Source organism: Amblyomma maculatum, chromosome 2, assembly GCF_055883805.1.
Source record: "Amblyomma maculatum isolate TAMU_Amacu chromosome 2, ASM5588380v1, whole genome shotgun sequence".
Taxonomy (NCBI): Eukaryota; Metazoa; Arthropoda; class Arachnida; order Ixodida; family Ixodidae; genus Amblyomma; species Amblyomma maculatum.
This window is the reverse complement of record NC_139345.1, coordinates 126,171,262-126,191,857: the sequence shown is the minus strand read 5'-3', so window position 1 is coordinate 126,191,857 and position 20,596 is coordinate 126,171,262. Positions and strand designations below refer to the sequence as shown.

Here is a 20,596-nt window from a genome sequence, read left to right as displayed (position 1 = left end):
GAACGCCTCGGCGCTAAGCCTATACTTTCTCAGAAGGCAAGCTTTGACCTTCTCGTAGTTGTCCGCGTCCTCCTTGCTTAGCCGCGCGACAACCTCCGCTGCCTCGCAGGGCAGAACCGTCAATAATCTCTGAGACCACGTGTCTCGCTGGAAGGACAGTTTTTCGCAAGTTCGCTCAAAGTTAGCCAGATACAGACCGATATCCCCTGATATCACATATGGCTGCATGTACTTTGACATCTTGAAATCTGCCTCCTTGTTGAGACGAGGTACCGCTAGCTGGGGACAATCGCCCGACCTCTTGCTCAACTCTAGTTCTAATTTCCGGAGCTCAATTTCTTGGTCCAGCTTTTTTGCTTCTCTTTCACGCTTCTTTTCCTCTTTTTCCCACTCACGTTCGCGCTCACGCCTCTTTTCCTCTTTTTCCCGCTCTTTCTGCTGTCTGAGCTGCTCCTTTTTTTGGGCGATGAGGTTCCATGCTTCACTGAGCTCCTCATCATCGGCTCCCAAATCTGTGATTGCCTTTATAATCAAAGGTTTTCGTGCCAAACCACTTGTATCAATTCCCAATTCCTCACACAATTGCAACAGTTCCGGTTTCTGCAGCTTTTGTAGGTCCATGATCGCTCCGAGTGTCGGCTACTTCCAAAACAACTGTGCAAACTACCAAACCTAAAGGCGTTTCAACACTTTTTACCAGTTCTAAAATCTAACCCTGTTCTAGAACCTGGTCCACATCAGAAGAAAAGCCAAGCACTCACCCACACATGCGATCGATGTTCCGAGCTGCTCTCTTGTTGGCCGATTGTTGCGCCTGCTTGTTGCTTGAGATGCCACCTCCGATCACCAGATGTTGTGGCTTGTAGCTTCAGATCCACCTCCAATCACCAGATGTTGTAGCTTGTAGATTCAGATCCCAACGCTGGTCACCAGTCGTTGTGCTTGTAGATTCAGATCCTACCGCTGATCACCAGTGTTGGGGCTTTACCCCACCGCTGCCACCAGTTGTCGTGACGCTGGGGCTATGGCGACCCGGCCTTCACTTGGTAGCGTGCAGAGACTCCGGGTTGAAGAAGGACTGAATCTTCGAAGTTGGTAAAATATGTACAAGCAGGTTTACTGGCACTTTGAGAAAACGTATTTACAAGAATATTTACATGAAGAAGAAGGGTACATCAGCAAAATGACAAGCGTTAAGAGTTCTTAGCGAGAAGCGACTGGATGAGCCGTTTACCCAGGGCCCAGAGCGACATTTCGTGCTCTGCAGCGTCCTTAAAACCCCCCCTATGTCCAGCCCCTCTCTGAAGATGTTGACCAACCAAATCCAGGGCACGCCCCTCAGGTATCGGCATCCAATCGAACACATCACTGCACTGATGGTCTGAAGCACTGACTGGTCCGGCATTCATTCGTTGGGCGTGATCACTTGTTGGCGGGAAAAGCTTGGGAACGGCGAGGAGAGGAGGTACATTTCTATTCTTCAGCAAAGAAACCACAGGCTGGTTCTGACAAGGGGTTTTACTTCTCAGAAACCCGAGTGCACGTGGCGCCGCATAGGGCTCCCAACATTGTCCCTTTTCGACAATTGCAAATCTTTCCTGCATTCCCGGGAAATCACTTAATGGCCGTATGAGTCATGCTCCTTTCTTGTCCTGCACGTCAGCGGACATGTCACTCTGTCGTCTCCTTTGGATAGGAGGCATTCATCACTGGAAGATAGCACTTCTCGACTGGAAGGGTGAACAAAAGAAAGAAAGCACTTCCTGCTATTTCCCGCAGGGGGACGTTTCTTTGTGTTTTTCCAGACGTTCTCTTGACAGGGTCAATTTGGCATTTGCAGGTTGTCCACAAAGCAAAACATGCTTACAAAACAGGATTCCTGGAAACAGGCTCACTTAGAGCCATTGGACCATCACCACATATTCACAAAACTTATCCATGCCCACAGGCGAACAATAGAGCGCGCAAATGCGGATGCTTGGTCGTAACAGACTTTAGAATACTCTACGCGTGTGTCTGTGATTGCCTGCTTACATTTACGCTACATTAAACACATGGCAAGTGGGCGGGCGCCCCATAAAATAAGCAATGACGATACGCGCTGGGGAAAGACTGGTGAACGTCGTGCGAAGAATATGCTTTGGATCGGTTGACAAAAACATTTTCGTTTCCCCATCCAAGCATAGTGCTGGTCGTGTGACTCTTCAACGTGCCCGATGACGTGTTGACCAAAACCTTGGCAACAAAAAGGCCATTTGATGAGACAAAAGCGCAAGCAAGACGCTGAGACGCGCCAACGACTGGCGGAGGCACAAAGCAGCAAACATGAGGAGGACGAAGAATTGAGACAATGAGGAGCAGCAGTAATGCCTTGTCGTTGTCACGTGAATGCGGTAGTAAATCTCTCTGCCGTATTTCTAACATGAGACCTGCAAAGAAAATACTACCCGGTAAAACTTGTCGCAAGTTTCGAACAAAAACAATCAAGTTGATAATAAACAGACTCAAATGTTTTCCTATTTCTTTAACAGGGCCTTCGTGTATGAAACTGTTTTTAAAATAAAGGATGTCTTAGTTTGAAGCGCATGCCACAGTGAATTAGTGGTAAGGGAGTTCGACTGCTCAACCCACGGTCGCGCGATGAAATCTTGGCCATGGTGGCCCCTTTTCGATGGAAGAAAAATCAAGGTCCCGCGTAGTGTGCCATATCGGGGCATTAATTTTGGTCGATCAAATATTGAGAGGCCCTCCGGTACTGCGTCCCGCAAAGACTGAGTCGCTTTGTGGTGCTAACCGCTATAAAGAGCTGAAACCCGCCATAGTCTAAACAAGTCGTGAAGAGATAAAACAAACAATCCTCGCAAAGCCCAATGTATTTACAGTGTGCGAGCGACAACTTACAATGATGACGTGCAAAAACGCGATTTCCTCGTGAAACTATTTCACGTTGAGTTAGAAATGGCAGCTTTAAAACGCTGACTAACCAAGAAGAGCTTCAATAACTTCATGAGTCGGCTCATCATAACTAAAAATTCGTATGTTCTCTGAGCTCCGCTAAAGGAGGAATACAGAGAAAAGAAACGCGAGCTGAAGCTATGTCAACGCGCACGATTCAGCTCGACAAGAAGCTTGAATTATTTGCTAATGGGTCGCAGGAAACAGTTTTCAGCAACTCCAGAGAATTTTTTTTTTTACCGCGAGAAGTTACGTGTGCGGATTCTTAGTAGCTTTATTTGGAACGAAGCTTTATTGCTTCTAGACTGATGACGCACCTCAATCAAACAAAACCATTGGCGGTGGTAGTGCAGCGTTCGGGCTGTGTCTTTAAATTTTACTGATAGATTGAGAATTTTACTGGTAAATTGAGAATTCAGAACACTTAGAATTTATTGAAATTAAAGGAAACGCATCGACGAGCGTCCAGGCTACGGCGCAAAACTTTCACAAGACTCAGTACACTCTCCGGCTAGGAGCACGACATATTTGTTTAAACTATATTTGACAAACAAATCATATTGAACGGAGAAGGATAGTATGAAATCGATCACAAATAAAATGAGCTTCAAAGTGGAAAAGCTGCCATGTAGTCGATAAAAGCATGATAAAATATGGGTATAAGGTGTGCTACACCACACAAAGGAAGTGTTTTGAAAGCGACCTAAAGAATGTGTAAGTGGTTAGGAAGATAAGCAGGAGTTTTGTGGGGGAAGCGTGATGCCGGTAAAAGGCAAGGAGGGCTGGGAAGGCAAGAATCGGGGTGCGTTAGTTTTAGAGAGGAGTGTATGTCACTACGCTTGATAAGGAATTCTTCTACCTTGCGTAAGCCCAAGCACGACAGCGCGGTCCGTGTTTTCCAGGTTCTCTGGCCAGCTCACGTTTTTGCGCCTTCCTAACAGTACCATTTCTGTCAGCCATCAAAATGTCAGCAGCCAGACCACGACGATAAGTCTACACACAGCATTCGCCTCGCCCTTACCTCCTGCGTTTGTGGTATTTCCATAAAAAGTCGCCCGCTTAGATTTGGACGGTTGTACGGAATTGCCACGGGGAGTGAGTGCATCGCGCTGGACGTCCTACAATGCCCGTATTCAGAAAAATGACAGCAAATGTTCACGTTTGCATGAATAACAGGAAAGTAACGTTTATCGCTGGCCTACTTTCCACCTTGCTCACGAGGTAGTTTTTGAAATTAGTGCACCAGTTTTCTGCTCATGATTTGTTGGTAGTATAAAATGCTCTGCTTGGAAAAGCACACTAAAAAATCAAATGCTGAGTACAATCGCTCTGAATTCGGAAAATTACACAAATAGGCGAAATCGTTTTTGCTAGATTGCGGTGCTTCTTGAGGAGGGATTTGCAAGAGCAACTCAAATATCTTTTACCTTAAACCACAGAAACAAAACATATTCCTTAAGTATTTATTAAGACATTGGCTGCTTTTCTTTGCTTATCTAGGGTACCTAGCTTAGGGTTTCTCCTATGAAAGAGAACCCAAGTAAAAACGAAAGGCTTGCAGCTAACAAGTTATCGGGCACGCGGACACATTTGGAGCATACCAGCGTTTAGGCTCAAATACTGTTTTTCACTATGTTATAGTAGTAAGCGTGTCCAGGCACTTAATGCGTTTCACTCTGAATTGCATATCGTGCATGGCTGCTGAAAGATTTCTTAACTATACAGTTCAAGACACTGTGTACGAATATCGATGTGCTGCCAGGCAAAAAAGCCCTACTCAAGCGCCTGCCGCGCTACCCTGAGATAAATGGCTCGCATAGTTTAACCAGTTCCGATTACTTTTATCATTACAATTTTCGAACCAACTTTCAAACGGCCCATAATGCTTCCGAGTAACCGTAGTATGTCATCATTTTTCAGCATTGCTACTTGAACATGAACGTACAACTCGTCATGTGACCCATTTAAAAACAATCGACTGCTGTAGCAGTGCCGCGTTTGCGTCATCAATCACTTATTAGGACAGCAGAGGTTTTTGCAGTGATGAGGAGTGGTAACTTAGTCTTTAATTTCTTCCGTATTTCAAAGCCTTGAGCTATTTATTTTTGTTTTCTCTCGCCACTTCTCCATTCAAAAGAGCTTCTAGAGTTTGTATACAGCCTTCAAGCGCAATGCGCTATCTTTCTCATAAGCACGAAGGGGTTCCCGGAGAGTCTCTTGACAGTGCCACGCTTCGAAGGGTTGCTTGTTCACTCTCAAGTCTTGTTAAAAAGTGTTTAAACAGATCGGCACTTGCAAAAACAAAAATAATAAAAGCCGATGCGAGCGTCGGACTAATGGAATAGCTTGCTAAATGGCCACTCGCGAAGTCTTGCCTGGGCACACTTCTTTATGATGCAGCACGAAGTCTGCATGTACTGTTCCTATTTTTGTAAAGAACCAGTACAAGGGAATGTCAAGCGGACAAAAATATAACAGAACGGAGTAACGAATGGAGAACAGTGCATGTTACGCCCTTGTAAATGAGCACATAGGGCGCGCTTGAAAGAAAGTAGTCACAAAGAAACAGTCAGGTGATGGTTTTCTCAACAATGGGAGGAATGGGGACATCGCTCACACGATCTCCTTGTTTGCTTATCTTCAGCATTATTCGCGGAAGCTGTTTTTTACGTACATAGCGTTCACCTCTGTGATTGCCTTCCGGAGACCTGCGTGTGGTGTTAACTTCAGTAATACGTTCCTATCTTTGGTTGACCTTTCCCAAGGTGTCGCCTTAATGAAGTTTCTTTCGCGCAATCAACGGGCTAGTGTGCGATTCGCTTCCTGCCTGCCGATCGTGTTAACCTAACTGATGTTTTTTTTTGTCAGCTACCCTCATCTTGTGCGCTAAGGCATCCTGAGGTGATATTGCTTGCGTAAACAGAGGTAAACGTAAGATAAACCTGTTCTCTGTTTTTTACAGTTTCTGTGCCCAGTTTTCAAACCTTGTTCCTGTATTTGTGCTGTTAGCCAATAAAAAAGTTTTCACTTTTGAAAATATTAGTTATTTGCATATTTTTATTATATTGCTTATTTCCGGCGCTTGCGTGTGCTAGTACTCGAACTGTTCACCTAGATCTGTTTTCCGAGTTTGCATCGGTATCGAAAGTTTCGCTATCTCCCTGACCTTGGGACATCTGGTGGTAGAAACAGCGGAATCGGATGTCACTTTGATTTCCACTACTTCCGCTTCCAGCATTTGCATCAGTTCGATGAACTGAGGTCAGTGAAATGGTAACACCTTCGATAGCGACGCACCTCCGACTGCGGACCTTATGGAAGCAGACATAGCACACTAACTACAACGACACACAACCTCTCGCCTATTCATTTGTCGTGAACTTCCACATCTCTTTTGTCCAAACGGCAGATGTCTGCAGGATCCCACGACCTTGACAGCATGTCTGCCGACTCCATCCGCTTTCTGGGAACAAATGTTAGAGTATAGTCATATTTCAGCAGTCTAAATAAAACCGTTGCAATCTGGGTGGCAGGTCTCCTAAGGCATTTTTTTATGTCTATCAATGACCGATGGTCGCTCTCAAGCGAGATGGGGCGACCGTATGCAAAGGGGTCAAACATCTCACAGCCCAATACAAGAGCCGTCGCTTCTTTTTCTATTTGTGAATAATGCGGTTCACACCCTGTCAATGCTTTGGAAACGTAAGGCACTGGCTTCCAACTTGCGCCATGCCGCTGCGGCAGAGCTGAACCGATGCCATTCTGTGACGCGTTTGACGCCAATTGGTACATTTCTGCGGGTCGAAAATAGCTAGTAATGGTGCCTTGGTGAGTGCATCGCATATATCTTTCCTCTCTCTCTCATGATTGGTTGTCCATTCAAATAAGACATTTTGCTTTAGGAGAGAGCGCAGCATTGGGGTTCGCAAGGCAAAGGATTGCAAATACTTGCTGCAGTAGTTTACCGTACCGAGCAACCTTTGTGCTGCCTGTTTGTTATGCGGTTTTGGCATCTTTCTTGCGCTTTCGACTAGCGTCGGACTGGGACTCATTCTTTAGCTGCTGATCATATCGCCCAATTATAGTATTTGTTCGAAGCCAAATTTGCATTTTGCCAGGTTGAATGTCAAACCTGCAGCTTCAGCTGCTTTTAGTACGTGCCTCAAATGTTCGTCGTGATCTTCTCTGGCAGAACCCGAAATGAGAATACCAGAGTCAGTTGCATTCTTTCTATACTACTTGTCCGATGGGTCTCAATTTGCTCAGAGAATAGAGGCGTTCAGTTAAGAAATAAACAACTTCGGTTTAGCCCTCCCTACACCATCGTTTTTTTTTTTCAGAATTAACGATCACGTTTCGATAATGTGGATATAACTCCCATAAGTGTGCTAGCAATTTATTTCTGTACATTTAACCAGTGCATCCGAGCATTTCAGTTTTGATTAGTGCGACAAAGCGGTTTGGTGGAACACCGCCTTTTCATGGAAGTTAGCGGTGCGTTTACAATGTTTACGCGTTTGCTTTCGTTCAGATTGTTACTTCGCCCAATGATGAGCTTAGAACAGCCCAGGAAGGGCGTGTTATGAGCAGGTCCTCTACTATCCGCTTCACACTTATCATCAGATATCATATCAATAGGTACAGTCGTGATCAAAAGCGATATACAACACACAGTTTGTGGTCGAGCTCGGAAAAACTGAATCGCAGTGGCATCTAGCGCCAAGAACAGGGACAGCAAATGTGACACATGCATGTCGTACAATTGGGCACCGTCACGGCAATCTAGATCCCAGGTAGCTGTTGCTGGATGATGTTTCAATGCTGTTTTCCCCACAGCTTCGCCACCGGCTGCGTGTTGCATACTACTTTTGCTCACGACTGCATCTGACGTCTTCTGAAAGGCTAATACAGTATTCTTGCCTCGTAGAGAAGGTAGTTTTTTGTTACAAGTGTTTCTATTTTGTCATGGGGGTAAATTGCTTGGCTTCATATTTACGCTCGAGCATTTGCTCTTGCAGGCAGCATTATCGCAAAACGAAGTGTCTAGAAAACATGCTTACCACTTGAAGAGCAGCAATATTTGAACTTGCTGCTAATAGCTAGATTTCAGTAATACTTAACTAGCAAATGATGTAATTCCGATGCGCTAACATTACACCCAGATACTAAGCGCAAACTGTGATTTTTTTCGTGTCAACAGGGATGTATCCCTGATACAAACTCGTTCAAAAATAATTTATATATATGTATATATATATATATATATATATATATATATATATATATATATATATATATATATATATATATATATATATATATATATATATATATATATATATATGAAGGAGAGAAGCCAACAGTCGGCGAGGCCAAGGAAAGCGTTGGGGATGGTATATATATATATATATATATATATATATATATATATATATATGTGTGTGTGTGTGTGTTGTTACGTGGAAGATCTACAGTCTGAACGCTCTCCGCACAGCTAACGTTGATGAGGGCACTGATTTCACAACACTCAGCGTCGTCGTCTTCTCGGAGTCTGTAGCACTTCTTCATCTTCATCACGAACAGCGAATACCGCTAAGTAACACTATCCCCCCGCGGGAAAAGCACAGTCCCGGTGCGGTTTATGTTAGCGAAATAGAACGTTGATAATAGGGCTTTAGACGGGTACATGTACTATTTCGGAGGTTGGAGCTGTGGATGGGGACTTCGGAACCACAGATTCAATTTCGTAGGTGACGTCGGTCACGGGGCGCAAAACCCGGTAAGGGCCAGTGTAACGGGGCAATAAGTTTTTCACGGAAGCCCACTCGACGGCACGGGAGCCACAGCAAAACGAGAGATCCAGGAGTGTAGTGGTCATCACGGTGGCGGCTGTCGTACCGGATCTTTTGGTAGTCTTGGGATGCGGAGAGCCTGGCATGAGCTATCCGGCGGGCATCATGAGCGCGGGTGATGGCATCACTGGTGTAAATACTGGTGGCGTCTGTCGCGGGTAGGGAGGTGTCGAAGGGTAGTAACGGTTGTCGGCCAAATAATGAATAAAATGGGGAGTATCCAGCGGTAGAATGGACAGATGAATTGTAGGCGAATGTGACAAAGGGGAGATGAACGTCCCAATCTCGATGGTCGTCAGACACATACATGGCCAGCATGGCTGTGAGGGTACGGTTTAGACGTTCCGTGAGGCCATTGGTCTGGGGGTGATATGCGGTGGGGAATTTGTTGCGGACGGAGCACGAACGGAGAATTTCGTCCACCACTCGCGACAGGAAACAGCGGCCACGGTCAGTTAGTAGTTCACGAGGAGCACCATGAGGAAGAATTACGTTTTCTAATAGGAAGTCAGCGACGTCGTGGCGCAGCTGGTCGGGATGACTCGGGTAATAGCGTACCGAGTAGCGTAAGCGGTGGCAGACGGCGATCCATTTGTTCCCCGAGGCGGAAAGTGGAAAAGGGCCAAGGAGGTCAACGCCTATGCGGGAAAATGGGTCAGTTGGTATGGGTATCGGCTGCATATATGACCTGAAGGCAAAATTGTGGGCTTCTTCCGACGCTGACACAGTTCACACGCGGCAATGTACTGCTGGACAGAGCGGTAGAGTCCCGGCCAGTAGAAACGTCGTCGCAGGCTGTCGTATGTGCGAGAGACACCCAAGTGGCCAGCCGTGGGAGCATCATGGAACTGTTCAAGGATGGTGGAACGCAGGTGTTGTGGAACGACGAGCAAAAGGTCTGTGCCATCTGGTCGCATATTACGTCGGTATAGGGTGTTCTCGTGGAGCACAAATAAGGCGAGAGATGGGTCAGGGCGGTCGGAGGTAAGACGGAGGATAATAGAATGCAGAGAAGGATCTAGGTGCTGTTCATGGCAATCTTAGCAAAGGCGGAGACAGACAAGACACATGCGTCATCGTCAGAGTCTGTAGGACTAGGGGAGTCGACGGGATGACGTGACAAACAGTCTGCATCTTGGTGAAGCCGGCCGGACTTGTAGACGACGGAAAAGGTGTATTCTTGTAATCGTAGCGCCCAGCGCCCCAAACGGCCAGTAGGATCTTTGAGAGAGGAAATCCAGCACAAGGCATGATGGTCTGTTATCACAGTAAAATGGCGGCCAAACAAATAAGGGCGGAATTTCGTAATAGCCCAGACAAGCGCCAGGCACTCTCGCTCTGTAATAGAATAATTTTGTTCGGGTGTTGAGAGGAGGCGGCTTGCATACGCAATCCCCCTTGCACGGCCGTGTTGTTGCTGAGCGAGAATAGCTCCTATTCCATGGCCACTTGCGTCGGTACGGAGTTCAGTACTGGCGGAAGGGTTGAAGTGGGCCAAGACTGGTGGAGTAGTTAGAGCAGCAATAAGCTCTGAGAAAGCTGCAACTTGTTCAGGCCTCCAATAGAATGAAACGTCTTTCTTGAGGAGTTGGGTGAGCGGACGAGCAAGGACTGCGAAGTTCGGGACGAATCGTCGGAAATAGGAACATAGGCCAATAAAGCTTCGGACATCGCAGGATGAACGCGGAGTAGGAAAATCTCTGACGGCACGTATCTTGTCAGGGTCAGGCTCAACACCGGAAGCATTACCCAGTCACCAAGCACTTTGATTTCCCGATGACCGACACTGCATTCGAAACTCACCCGAAACTGCGATGACCGATGACCGAAACTCGAGCTATTCCGAAACTGCGGAATAACTCGAGAATGGTAGAAAGGCGATAGAGGTGGCTGTCAAAAGTGGACGAGAAAACAATGACGTCGTCTAAGTAACAAAGACAAGTCGTCCACTTGAAGCCGCGCAGCAATGAGTCCATCATCCGTTCGAAAGTTGCAGGGGCGTTACATAGGCCAAAAGGCATGACTTTAAATTGATAGAGGCCGTCAGGGATGATGAACGCTTTCTTTTCACGATCTCTGTCGTCGACAGAAATCTGCCAGTAGCCGGAACGAAGGTCGATGGATGAAAAGTAGCTGGCTCCGTGCAAACAATCAAGCGCGTCGTCGATGCACGGAAGAGGATATACATCTTTTTTGGTTATCTTATTCAAATAACGGTAGTCAACGCAGAATCTCCAACAGTTATCCTTCTTCTTGACCAACACGACAGGGGATGCCCAGGTTCTACTGGAAGGCTCGATTATGTCGTTCGTTAACATCTTTTCGACCTCCGTTTGAATGACGCGTCACTCGGCAAGCGAAACACGATAGGGCCGCCCGCCTGTGGATAGGACTGGCGTCCCCGGTGTCAATGCGGTGGGTTACAACTGTCGTTTGACCCAATGGGCGGGTGCCGAAGTCAAAAAGGTCACTGTAGGTAAACAAAAGCTTGTGTAAATCAGCGGCGAATTCAGGTTGCAGATCAGCTGATATCATGCTGTTAAGCGGATCAGGGCGCGATGTGGACGACGAGGGGGTGTTGGCAGGGACGGCAGTTGTATGATCTGTAGACAGAGCTGAAATGGCACAATCGGTCATCGGTGACAGCGTAGCTAATGAAACTCCCTCGGGCAGAACTTGAGTTGAAAAGCTGAAGTTAAGGACTGGGAGAGTGGTGCGGCTCTGGGAGATGTGCACAATTAGATGAGTAAGGGTGACGTACCGCTGCAGCATGACATCAGTAATGACATGACATGTCAGCATGACATGACATGTGAGCGCCAAGCTTGGCGCTCACATCTTTTAGCGAAAACCTCAAAGTATTTCACCATTCTACTCACTTTATTTTTTTTTTTTTTATTCTTTCTTTGAGGTTCATCTCCCGTCGCAAGTTGCTCGAACTTTACTCGCCGCTGTCAGGTTATTCTATCCAGCAGTGTCCACCTGGTTTTTTCATCACGCTGGGCGCTCCCAGTGAGAACAAGAAAAATAATTTTCTCGCCACCTGCAGCAAACACGTTCCCCCACCTGTTTTCTTCCTTTGCTTAGCCCTCACATCTGTTAGCGAAAACCTCAAAGTATTTCACCATTCTACTGTCCCACATATTTACTTACTTTTTTTTTTTTATTCTTTCTTTGCGGTTCATCTCCCGTCGCAAGTTGCTCGAACTTTACTCGCCGCTGTCAGGTTCTTCTAACCAGCAGTGTCCACCTGGTTTTCTCATCACGCTGGGCGCTCCCATCTTTTAGTGAGAACAAGAAGAATAATTTTCTCACCACCTGCAGCAGACACCTTCCCCCACCTGTTTTCGTCTTATTTTTTTTTCTTATTTTTTTTTTTTTTCCCCTTCCAAGGTTGTTCCGCGGTTGCCTGTATTGTGTCTTGTACTGTATACAAATGACTCGCGGCGGCCGGTGCCTTGGGTTGATGGCCCATTGGGCCTAGCCTGCTCTCCGCAGCTGTGTGTGTATGTGTGTGTTGTGCGTGTCCAGCTGACTCACCTGTGTGTGCCCATATTGTTTGTATCACCTCTGGCCAACCCTATAAGAAGACAAACAAGAATCATGTACCATCAGTCTTGAGAAAGGCAGGGCTCCTGCCGAAACGTCGACTACAAATAAACTTGGAAACAGTATGAAGCAATTTTTCACTTTTATGTAACCTCTAGCAACCAAGTACATATATATATATATATATATATATATATATATATATATATATATAGATGCTTTGACATATAGTGATGTTTAATCTTGAATACTGAGTTTTATATCAATCGGACTATCTGAAAATACTCCTAGAATAACGATAAGCAGTAGAGGAGGTTCACTCAATTGTCTTTTTTTTTTTGGGGGGGGGTGCAAATATTTATTGTAAACATAATCCTCAATGCTGCATCTCCTTGTTTATAGCCTCCGTGTAAACAGTTATTCTGAGTGACTAAGGGATAGCCGAAAGCCGCCGATTACAAGAATATTTACCCTCACACAAAGCTATAGAAATTAATATAGAATTCTGCTAAGCACCTTATAAACACCTAGTTATAGAGTGATCACGCATATCGAAAAGAAAAACAAGCACAGTGATAGTTTCCAAATTCAGTCCCTGTCTTCAGAAATGTAGTCGTGCATGGCCACTTAGGTGTCAGGACTCAGAATACCTGCCACGCCTTCATCGTCAGAACCACTTACTCGCCTGAAGAACTATTTAGGGCTGCGAGTGGAGCACAGGGAAAAGCCCTCGCTGGAAATCCCGCAAAGCACACGTAGGCAGCCTGCCTTTGAGGTGCAGTTTTGTTGCCCACAATGACGGAAAAAAATTCTGGCGATGCTGGCACCTTACCACAGCCTAAGGAAAACTACGTTATTCCCACTCCCTTATAGCTAGGTCCTCTTGAGGAACCAGGGCTACTATTACTCTATTACTACCCGGCTTCTTTTGTTGGACACTTCAATATAGATTTTTAAAGCAATTTGGAGTTTCGAACCGATATATACCGCCGCCCAGGGAATTCGTCATTTGCAATAAAAGTGGAAATAATAAAAACGTAGAGGGGCGCAGCCCAAGCGTGCTTAAGAAAAGCACTGACCCGCTACATCACGACAGTTTGTATCGTACAGCCCACGTATCGTACAGACCTGTGTCATGCGTGCAAGAAAGTTATCAAACAGGCAATGTGTGTAAGTTGAAGCGTTGTTTCTTTTTATTTCATTGCTTTCAGTGCTTATTTATCTCTTAGCGCATATTTTCAATCTATTGGGTTGGGCATAGGCTATCAATTGCATGCCAGTCTTACAAAAGATCCAACATGATGTATTCCTAAGTTTCGAGAATCAATGGACTGGAAGATAGACCCAAAGTCTGTGGGAAATCTGAAACAGCTGTGGTCGACAAAAGTGAAACACTAGGCACTCCAGTCTGAAGGCAACCAATAGCATGAAGAGCATAACCTAAGACGTATTTCCAGAGTGAAATGGCGTGGACGCAGCTAAAGAAACGCGTCAGCTCATATGAATAAAAGACGTTACTAGCAGTGCAAACCAGCATAATACAACTTTTCTTGAGTGCCTTTATGACACAACAGCAAATTCTTTGGGCATCCAAATGCGAACAATGTATCTTGATTCGTCCGATTGGTTTTTATGCTCTGACTAACGCCGAAACCAAAACATAGAGAGTGGGTCACGCGCTTGTACCTATATATGCCCAGTGCAACTAGTTACCTTGAGGATGGCGTTACATAATGGGCCGTCGCGAAAACAAAGCACTCAGTATGACTGCAGCTTTTGCTAGAGTTTTTCTTCACTGAGCTGTACATAATGTCACTATGTGCCGTACGGCCCATTCATCATCATTCTTCCTTTTTTTTTTTTTTGTTTCAGTCAGACCAAACCTCGGCATCGATTTTTCAGTTTCTGGCTATATAAACGGTGCAACAGGCATCAAGTCAAGTTTATTTTCAGCTAGGCTAATGACGCCACTACCACGTCTACCGTGTGGGGCAGCAGGAAAAGCATTCTGGGTTGCACATGTTTGTTTATTCGAAAGCACTTTCATAATTTTGTGTTTTTGTATTAGTATGTAGATTAGAAGTGCAACCATTCCTACCTGAGTGAATCAGCCAGAAGAGTTCTCGTTGCACCTCGCGAATCTTCTAATGAAATAGCTTGTGTATTCCTTTTTTCGCGTGTGTAATATGCCGACCCTAATCATTTGTGGCAGCACCTGACACTCAGCGCATTTTGGCGGTGGCAGGGGTATTAGAAATATGCTTCTTGTTTCGAGGAGCATTACTGCGTAATAGAAAGTACAATTCCTTCCGCCGACATGTAACTGCCGCTGCCACAGACGGCGTCAGGTAAAAATACTGATTGGTGGACATGTTTAAGGCTTCACTACCATAAACTCACACGCGGGAATTTTAAACACAGCACATAAAAATAGAGCTATGGAATTAGAGGAGGGTCCAAATTAAAGCTGGATGGATGGAATATAGGAGCGTCCCCTTTGAAACGAAGTAGTAGCAGTAGCTATCATGCTACTTTTTCTCCCTATATCTTAGTTATTGATTTAGATTGGTTAAATAAACCATCATTCTATTTATTAAATTTTTGTTTCTACATTACTAACATTATATCACTTCCCTGCTTTTAAGCCACCAATCTTTCAGTCGTTTTTTGCTAGTTTCCACCTCCGGTTTATTCACCCGGCCACTGGTATCTCTGAACCCCAGAGCTTTAGGAACAGTGATTGCACCTGCATCAACTTCCGGATGGATACCATTGCATTCGAGTATAATATGGTCAATTGTTTCACTGGAGTTACCACATATAGCACATGCGTCATGCGTCATCGAAGGCAAAATTTTCCAAGATGCTCTCTAGTGGTGTGAGTCAGACAGTAGAAGTAATTTAATAGATTTCAAGCATTGTGCTTGAAATCGAAGCCCTGTGCATGCGGTTCGGACGACGCATTGGCCTGAAAGGATTGTTCTTTGGTACCGAGGCTTACTAATCAGTGTTTTAAATATGTGCTGACGTTACAATAATAATATTGAAATATATGGATAGAAAAAAAATTTTATTATCCACAAAAAATAATGGAGTGTTAAAAACGATATTCCATCTACTCTTAAGGAGCAGCTTAATGGTGTTTGTAGTTACATAACGATATAAGTCAAAACTCAAAGACTTCAAGTAGCAGAAAATATGTTGTGTTTCCAACTGCAATACGGCAAGCAATACTGCATGAATGACTACGAAGATACGCGTAATTCCGCCAGGGAGCGAACGGTAAAAGTGCGACTGTCATTTCTTGGCAGAAACATAGCAGACAGCCCCTAGGAGTATCAAGGAATGCCTTTGCTTCACTTCAGTATGCCTTATCTTTAAATCTTCCCTTTGGCATGCTGTGCCTTGAGGTGGCCTTTTGAAACACATCTCAAAAGTGAAGACCTCGTGGTAGAGTTCCCTTCACCGCATGATAAATGAGCTGCATGGCGCCGGATTTTGGATGTGAATACTTTGTATATTTTCCTTTTAATATACTCAAATGTCAATTAATCACGGACTAAATTAAATAATATTGCATTTATCAGCTCACCCTAAAGGGAAATGGGTACCGACGCTACTATCATCATATGGTGCCGTTTTTTGAAAAGTACGGAATGCACTTAAACTCAAGTGTATGAACGTTTTACCGCTAAAACGTTACTAGGCTGCAAGGACAGATTTAGCCTCTATCTGAAGCCTCCACTGAGCTCTAATCTAATATAACTAATATAAATCGAAATTAAGGTAGCAAAAATGCTAAGGTCAAGGGAACGCGTGTTGTTCATTGTTAACCACTTCAACTATTTTCATCTTTATATTAGAGGTTTGAAATATACAGAAGCGCTATTTGAGTTAAAATGGTAAGCAACAGATATGCAGACCTTCGTTTATTGCTTCAGCTACTACCTTCGAATTCGAGCATTGAAATATACAAAAACAAAATTTTATCTTGTGATCGAGCTTCATAATGACTACATGAATTTGTGAAGGAATTACGTGATGATTACTTCCATACCTAGGTGGCTTCACTCTTCCTCATATATATTCGACGTGTGCAGATCTCGTTCGCACGACATTTATGATTAACCCAGGGGACAAATCTGTATTAATTTTTCTACTTATTCTTCATCCCGCACTTACAGGGTGGCATTTCTGAGGAAGAACGAAATCATATTTTGTTTGATGTGTAAAGTTTTGAATTAGCAATTTTCGACATAAGTTTCAGGATTGCATATTACAGTGTTTTACTGAATTGTTCGTTGAGAACCGGGTTGTTATGGCATGAACGCACAAGGTTGTCCCTGTGAATATAGCTGTATGCTTTCAAATGGTGTCTCCTACGATGTTCTTTTTCTTGCGCAGGAATACCTCTCGTGGTTGTGTCAGTGTGGGCGGTAACCAAGGCATACCTCAGTCCTAACCACTATGACCCAAACCTTTCTGGTGGCATGTAAGTGTTTTTTTTTCTTTCAGCCGCCTGAATTAAACATAATGTTTTTAGTAACTGACATCATTGTCTTCCTGAAGATCCTATACTCTCTACTATTCTTAACGGCACTGCCTTTTAAGATAATAACGAATGTTCAAATGAAGCCTATCTTCTCACTTTTTTGTTTGCGCGCATTTGTTTTGGTATTTCCAAATTATGCTGCAAGATGGCACCAGAGTAAAGCAGATTCTTCCCATTTAGCCACCGCAAACTTTAACTTAGGCAAAGAAAGCAATAACAGTATGCGCAATATCTATTAACTCAGTGTTCCTAAGGCTTAAATGGAGAGGTAACACATGTGTTAATTTGGGGTCTCGGTCATATCCGCTTGTATGAGCGAGAAAAGCAAGTGAAAATGCGTGTTCTGAGTCTAACGTGACCCACATTTTTGCTCATCACTGAAACTGTAGGAACTTCTTCCGCAGATAATTGTGGAAACAGGTTGAAATAAATGGGAGATCTCACTTTTTTCCACATTTGCTGCTCTGTTTACGCGTCCAAATTACAGGTTACTGGGTGCACAGGCTTACCAGCGAGAGCGTAATTTGCCCATAGGCGTGCTTGGGGACGCTTCGCGCAGCTTTCACTGTAACAACTTCATTTCTAGTCAGATTACCGGACAGAACCCTCTTACCTTTAGCAACGAGTGCACAGTACTCCTCCACTTGATATTTCTGGTTAAAACGAAGCTCTTAACCGCCCGGGCGGTTTAGTTTTGTCATGTTTGTGAGTGTTCTCTCCAGGTAAGCAATAATAAAACAGAAGCAGTCATTCTGCGTGTATAAGGTTAAGATTGCTGATAGGGATTGGTCCCTACAACGGAGCCACCTCAGTAATTTAAAGCTAGCCAGTTCGTAGTGTATCGTATTCCATTTTACTTCGTGCGACTGCCTATATGCAGAAAATGCGGGTAGATTTGCTTTTGCTCCTCGCCGTGTGTGCCACGCTTGAAAAAGTAGGCTTGATCTTCGGATAAGGTATTGTCAGAATACAAAAAATCGGTTACAGTTACCTCATGCGCTTTTTTTTTTTTGCGCAGCGCATTGCAGTTATTCTGGCCTTCGTCCTAATAAATGTGTAGATGGCTTCCCTACAATAAAACGGCTGCAGTAAGCCCTTGATTGATGGCAGAGATGGCGATGGGATTTCGGAGTCATTTATTGCGTGTTTCAGAAAGAAACCTCACATATGATTCTGATAATCTCAGAAAATATTTGAGATTTTTGACCCTTCGAAACATGCTGCAACAATATGAAGACTCATTCCTCTGTGTAGTATTGCTGCTTCTTTAAGAAGAATGAATTTCAACACAGAGTATATTTGAAGAGGGATCCCTTCACGCCGAATGAAATAGATGAAGATTATGATTGCCTCTTTAAGCAAGTTCGTTGAAAAGGACCCAATGTAATGAATATGAAAGGAACCGACGACACGGATGCCTCAAAGTTTTTACCTTTGCTTAGTGAAAAGCATTTAACAGTAAGAACAGCATATTTCGCCTCACGAAGAGTACAGTTTATTTTTCCTGCTTCACATTGTAAGGCCCCGTTGAGTGCTGACTATTACAGTAGCAGAATATCAGAAAGCCGTCTTGCTGACGTTCTGTTCGGCTTAATCTTTATGCCCTAATTGAATATGAATGTAATATTCTAAACAATGTCTTCTTTTTTGTTCTGTAACTATAACTTGCAGTACACCGCGCAAACCTTCAGAACTGCCTCGCATACTGCACAACAATTGTTTGCGACCAGCTTCAAATCGTTGCTTTGACGCAACTATCTGTAACTTTAGTTCATATAAGAACATGGCAATGGTTCCTGTTCTGGTAACGTTCATATAACTGGAGCGAGTTTTCTTCATTTTTTGTTCTCGGTGAGGCAAACGAGCGGCAAGTCAGCTACTTGTTGACGATATGACATGTTAAAATCTTGAAAGGTTACGAAGGATGTACGTCTTGAGCGCCCGTAATTTTACCATCCAATTGAACCACTAGAAAAATAAAATCATTATGGGAACGTAAAAGGGCACATTTTCAATCTCTTCGCATAGGTGGGAATGCGAAAACAGACTATAAAGTGCAAATTGTAGCGCTTAATTAAAACTCTTCCCTCAGAAATGCGTGCTGCTATATAAAAGCAGCAAAACGTCTTACTGCCTGCAGTTGTTTTGAGTTATAAAAGTGCACAAGCAGTGTGAATCGCAACAAGGTTCTAAGCATCCATACTTGATTTTCTGTTTCTTCAGGGTTATCTGCATTTTTTTTTTTCTCGCGAGTCACATAACCAGTCTTCATAGTCATTCCTGTCGCCTTTACCTTAGACCGTGGTTGAAACTGTGCGGTAGCAAAAGTGGCTTTGTTTTATTTATTGCGTCACTGTTCTAACTTCATCCTAATGATCCCGTTATTAATGTCTACTGCTTATCTATATTGTTGTGTTCAGCTAAAGCAAAAAAAAATAGATGTGCAGAAAAATGCCTTTACAATGAAGGGTAAAATTCTGATTTTTTAGCACTTTTTTCGTCCACAAATAGTAGTGGACTCGTTCATTTGGCCAATAGTCATGAATTTAGTTTGAATACATCAGTTGCGGATACTGGGAGGTATGGCAATCAGAGTTCATGCTCTTAAAATCGAATAGGTGGTGGTCATGCGGAGCAGTTCAAATGATATTGAACTAAATATCGCGACATTTTAATAAAATATTGCTAATTGCTTTACTATTCTTTCACGGGAATGCAAACCTAGCGCTTAATTTAGGATTGCGCAATGCTCCCAATCAGTGGGCGATGTTAACGTTAAATGAAGTACCAAGAACATAACTGTGCGCGCTGTTAATGCACTAAAGCTTCTTACAGATGTGATGACCAACGCTTGCAAAATAGTGTAGTGTGTCGTAGGGCTCAAGGTACTTGCCCATATAGCAAAGGAAGTGTGGTTGGCCTTGCACCGTGCTCTAACGAGGTTGCTAGTATGTTCCGTAGCAATACGATTATACTCCCTTCGAAGCCTCTGGAAGCATCTCGCTTGCCTTCATTGTGTGCTGGCAGTTCATTTCTCGATAAATATTATTCAAGCAGCTTTTCTGGCCAACCCCTCGTTTTCTTCTTTTTTCCTTCAATATTACATTATAGGGTTCATTTTTATGTTCGTTCTATCATGGTGTTCAATTATAGGCGCACATAGAACAGAGAGAGGGTTCCCGCATATAAGAAAACTCCTATTTTCAGGTGCATATGGCAACTCAAAGATATCTACGACTGCATATTCATCGTGCCCGTCATTCTCGTGCTCGTGGTAAGTGTGAAGCAAAGTTTCCATTTTCTTCCTTGGGATTCCCGCTAATTTCACAGTAAGAATGGCCATTGTTTAGGCCTGTCAAGGAGAACCTTCGGTATCTTCTTGATACAGTGAGCCTAATTGTCCTGCAATTTAATCAAGTACTTTATTCGATGGCCGTAGTAAATGTTAGTGGATAGTTGCTAGGGCAGGAAATAGCTACCATGATGCAGTTATATTTCTATTTAAATCTTCATATTGTAGTGGACGTTTTATCGGACACCATTTATAAAGAAAACAAGGAAATAATCCAGAAGATGAATAAGTGAGCAGACTCAGCCTTAAAACGCAGCGCGTTACTTGAACTCACCTGTCCTGTTCGGTTATGAAGAGCCTTCATGAGGGGAGTGCATCATTGATCACTATAGCTAT

General features: G+C 43.9%; 1 protein-coding gene across 1 annotated transcript in view; it reads left to right on the top strand.

Annotated features, from left to right (window-relative positions):
* LOC146199790 (diuretic hormone receptor-like) overlaps positions 1–20,596 on the top strand; it is a 138,728-nt gene that overhangs the window by 98,565 nt on the left and 19,567 nt on the right. Inside the window, exons 7-8 of the mRNA XM_084592811.1 lie at positions 16,761–16,848; positions 20,116–20,182. Of these exons, the coding sequence (XP_084448937.1) occupies positions 16,761–16,848; positions 20,116–20,182 (155 nt within the window). The remainder of the gene's footprint in view (positions 1–16,760; positions 16,849–20,115; positions 20,183–20,596) is intronic.